Here is a 5,038-nt window from a genome sequence, read left to right on the forward strand (position 1 = left end):
ATAATAGTTGACCCACAATAGATTTTATTTTATGTTATTTTATTTCTGATGAACTAATATGGTGATGGCCAGATTAGTTTGCATTATATGCGATGTTGTAACTTGTTTTGGCAGGTATAGCTATAAATATCAGTATGTTGAAGAAATAATTGCCATGGTAAGCAAGAACTTAGCTCCTAAGCATTTATATGTTGTTGATTAGCCAGTAGGTCTGAAGTCTTATGTTTCACAAGTAATTTCATTTTTTTATTTTAATGGTGGTTGTGTCAACATGATTGGAATTTATGGAATCGGTGGAATTGGTAAAACAACTTTAGCTCATGCTGTGTATAATTTTATTGTTGACCGGTTTGAAGGTTCTTGTTTTCTTGCTGATGTTAGAGAAAATTCAATCAAACATAGATTGGAACATCTGCAGGAGTCAATTCTTTTTAATATACTAGGCAAGAAGAATATCAAGCTTCGTGATTCCCACAAGGGAATTCCAATCCTTATAAAGAAGTTGTATTGCAAGAAGGTTCTTTTGATACTTGATGATGTGGACAAATTAGAACAATTGAAGAAATTACCAGGAGACTATGATTTGTTTATTTCAGGAAGTGCAATTATCATAACTACTAGGGACAGACATATTTTGACTGCTCATGGAGTTGAAAAAATATATGAGGTGCCAAAATTTAGTCATAATGAAGCTCTTGAACTCTTACAAGAGCATGCATCTAAAAAAGGGAAAACATATCAATGTTATGTGGAAGTCTGGAAATGTGCAACTTTTTATGCTGATGACCTTCCATTAGCTTTGAATGTTATTGGTTCTTATTTATTAGGTAAGTCAGCTGCTGAATGGGAGGTTGCAGTGGATAGATATGAAAAGGTTCCTAATGAAGATATCATGAATATCCTTAGAGTGAGCTTTAATAGTCTAAACCCAAGTAAGAGCAAGTTTTCCTTGACATTTCATGTATCTTCATCGGAGAGGAGTTGGCATATGTAGAAGTTCTATATGCTTGCGGTTTCTTTCCAAAATATAGCATTGGAGTTCTTATCGATAAATCTCTTGTTTCTATTAGTGTGAATAAAAGGGTAATGATGCATGATCTTATTAAATCCATGGGCAGAGAGATAGTACGATAGGAATCACCATTTTATCTTGGCAAAGGAAGCAGGCTATGGTTACATGAGGATGTTCTTCAAGTTCCCTAACAAAATATGGTGAGTTGTGTGTGACTTTTCTCTCTTTTTTTTTTTTTTTCTCTTGCTTCATTTGAGTGGACCCCATGCATTGATGAACTGCACTTGTGAATAGTGAAGCTCACTTTATTGCATACATTCATATATATATATATATATATTCAAATCGAATATCTTAGAGCTTGTTTGCTTAGCAACATAGAACATGATTTCTTCTTCATCCTCTCTAGGCCATATCTGTTCTATCTTTTGTATTCATTACTTGATGACATTTATTTTATATAAACACACACACACACACACACTCTTTTTTAAACTAAGATCATAATGGTCGCTTTCCATTCTAAAGTTAGTTTTTCCTTCCCATTCCTTTCCATTTTTCCATATTAAACTAGTGAATGCGGTTGCCAACATTTGGAGCTGAAAAATTATATTATTTTATTTTATTAGCATAGTTGGTAAGAAATTTGCTCCATGGTTTATAGTGTGTTAATTTTTTTCTCAGATTCTGAATCTAACATTGTAGTCCATATCTTTTTTTCCCCTTAAATTCTTTCTTGGAAGGGAACTGATAAAATTGAAGTCATAATGTTGGACTACATAGCCCAAGGAAAGGAATTGCATTGGAGTAGAAAGGCCTTCAAGAAGATGAAGAGCTTGAGAATGCTTATTATTAGGAACGCCTATTTCTCTAGAGGACCCGGTTTTCTCCCAAATAGCTTGAGAATTATTGAGTGGGTAGGATATCCTTCAGGGTCTTTTCCCTCTACTTTGCATCCAACAAATCTTGCCATCCTGAAGTTACCTAGCAATTGCCTCATTTTGGACAAGTCATTTAAGGTATGTTCAATTGCTATGTCTACGTGTTTCTTTGGCTTAAATATAAATTACACATAGGCTTCCTAAGACTAATTTCTATTGTTTTCTCTCTTTTTCCCCCTTTCTTTCCAGAATTTGAAGTGTTTGACCAGTATGGATTTCACTAATTCTAAAGTCTTAGTAGAATTACCTAATGTGTCTAGACTTCAAAATATAAGGACATTATATCTTGATAATTGCACTAATCTAATTAAACTTCATGAATCTGTTGGATTTCTCAGTCATCTTGAAGAGCTGAGTGTTGTAGGATGCACACAAATCTAAAATCAATTCCAGTTGGTTTCAATTTGCCTTTTCTTAAATTCCTTTCTCTCTTTAACTGTCAGAAACCTGTGAGGTTCACTGAAATATTAGGACTTATGGAAAAGTTACAGTATATTAATTTGGAGCGAACTTCCATAGAAGGATTACCATTTTCTATTGGAAATCTGACTGGGCTTGAATCTCTGAATCTGATGGAGTGCTATAGCATCATTAAAGTCCCCAGTAGCATTTTCACTCTGCCAAAACTTAGGGAAATTATAGCCAACTCTTGTAAAGGCTTAGCACTTTTTAACCAGTCAGATCATGAGAAATTGAAATTGTCTCTAAGTAGGATCCGACTACATTTGAGTTCTTGCAATATGCCAGATGAAAATCTTGGTACATGCCTAAGTGTTTTTTTAAATGTTGTACATCTGGACCTATCTTATAGTGATCTTATATTCCTCCCAGCGTGCATCCAAGAATTATCCACTTGAAGGTTCTTTGGTTACGAAACTGCGAGCAGCTTCGTGACATATACGAAATACTGCCAAATTTAGAAGAAATAGATGCATCAAATTACGTATCTTTGACTTTCCAATCCTCAAGTATATTATTAAGCCAGGTTTACCTCTTTGCATATTTATTGTGCAATGTGACTTGCAACAATTACCTCTTGCCTTTATATACTGAATTGTTTGCTGATATAAAGCAAATATGTTATTTTATATGTGATTTATGGGCCTTTCATGTAGCTGGAGACAAAAAATCAATGCTTCCAGGATCAAGAAGTCCAGAATGGTTTGATCATTACAGCTAGGAAAGATCAGTAAGTTTTTGGGGCGATGGTAGATTCCCAGGAATTGCTTTGTGCACTGTTTTTGGCACATTAGGAGGTCTACACCGACATATTCTGTTAGGTTCTGCATAGCAATCGATAGTCACAGACTGATACTCTCCAGAAATTGTTATAGTTGGTCAATTATTGAAGACCATGTGTGGCTGTCTGATCTAAGAGCATTTTTCCTAGATAGTGGTCTCAAAGGGCTATTTTCTAGAGCAGGAATGGAATCATGTGGAAATTTCTTGTGAGGATTGTGCAGTGAAGAATGGATCAATAGGGAAGGAAGCTGTGAAATTCCTTGCAATATATATGTACAAGGAAGAAAGTAGAATGGAGAATGTTTGATTCCCCAACTCTGCTCATGTACAAGACCAGGGTTATCGTCATACTTATGAAAGTGTTAGTGATGACACCTACCCCCTTGTATAGTCAGGAAATTTTGGAACATCTCATGATAGCTATTGCAAAGTGAATGGTGACAACTTCAGTAGTTATTCTTTGTGTAAAAAGCAGCGATTTGTATGAAGGAATGAACAAGAAGCATGTTCTGCTGGGAGGATCCGGTCTTGTTGATCATATGGTTGTGCTGTTGGTGTTATATGATTTGCTTTACTGGATGAGATTTTAATTTAGACGGTCTAGATTTTATTGTCTTCTTTCCTTATATTAGTTGTAAGATTTATACATAATTTTTCTTTTGTCTATAACGTTAAAAATAGGGAAAATTTAAAATAGAATATCCTAAAAATTGGTATAGATGAATTTTAAAATTCTAAATTCTTAAAATTCCAAATCACAATTGTACAATTTTATAATTTTTAAATTTTGTGAAATGACACAAATGCCTTTAATTTTTTTTTCCCAATATTGCCACCTCAACACCTTTAGTCATTTTTGGCTACCAGAGCTCCTGTTTGATGGCATCTCACCGGAACTCCAGTCGTCGGAGCTCCAGTGATTACTATTTCTTATGTATTACTATTTTTTCTTAACTATTGACAACTTTTGTTTTTAAAACTTTGATGATTACTCCTATTTAGCTATTGTCTATTCTAATATCACGATTGATTTTTTTCTTTTTTAAAAAATTGGTGATTACTCCTGTTTAGCTATTGATTACTTTAATTCAATTAACTATCTTCATTTCATAAATTCAAAAAATACTTTTGTTTAGTTATTTACTACCCTTATGTAGGTAATAACTATATAAAAATAGTCACCAAAACTTTGAAAATAAAAATGATTAATAGCTATACGAAAGTAGTCATTAAGAGTGAGGGCAATATTGTCATTTCTCAATATTTTAAAATTTTAAAATAGTATAAGAGGTTTGATTTAGGATTTTGAAATTTACCCATGCTAATTTATCCTTTAGCAATTTTGAGGGTATTTTATTATCTTTTTTCCCTTAAAATTACCCCTTTCCTTCCATTTCATTTGATGGGCAAAAATATACTTTTAGTTCTTTAGGTTTATATAGGATTTCAGTTTGGTATCTTAACTATAAAAAATATACTTTTAGTTCTTTGATCATAATATTATTAATAAAAAATGTTGATATTGATATTAAATGTTGATGAAACATTCTCAAGCGTTAACATATCAAGTTTAGTTTTTTAAAACAATCACTATTGTTACCAAAAAAAAAAAAAAGAGAAAAGAATTCATCATTTAAACTTAATAATTTTAAAGTTAAATAGCTAAAAATATAGATTTTAAAGTAAAGTGACCAAATTAAAATACTACCTCTAGTCCTAATTATAAGATCTTATTTGTAATATACAAATAAGGTTTTATAATTAGAACTAAAGGTAGTATTATATAAAGTTAAAAAATCAAATATATAATACTTTTATCTATAGGTATTTCAAAGAGAAATTT

At 32.2% G+C, this 5,038-nt stretch overlaps 1 protein-coding gene across 1 annotated transcript; it reads left to right on the forward strand.

The window, feature by feature from the left end:
- Positions 1 to 271: 271 nt before the first annotated feature.
- On the forward strand, positions 272 to 994 carry LOC114748119 (TMV resistance protein N-like). Its single transcript, XM_028936473.1, has one exon. The coding sequence runs from the start codon at positions 272 to 274 to the stop codon at positions 992 to 994; it is 723 nt and encodes a 240-aa protein (XP_028792306.1).
- The last annotated feature ends 4,044 nt before the right edge of the window (positions 995 to 5,038 follow it).

This window comes from Neltuma alba, unplaced genomic scaffold (genome assembly GCF_004799145.2).
Source record: "Neltuma alba isolate B1F8T4 unplaced genomic scaffold, ASM479914v2 tig00005612_pilon, whole genome shotgun sequence".
NCBI classification, from domain to species: domain Eukaryota; kingdom Viridiplantae; phylum Streptophyta; class Magnoliopsida; order Fabales; family Fabaceae; genus Neltuma; species Neltuma alba.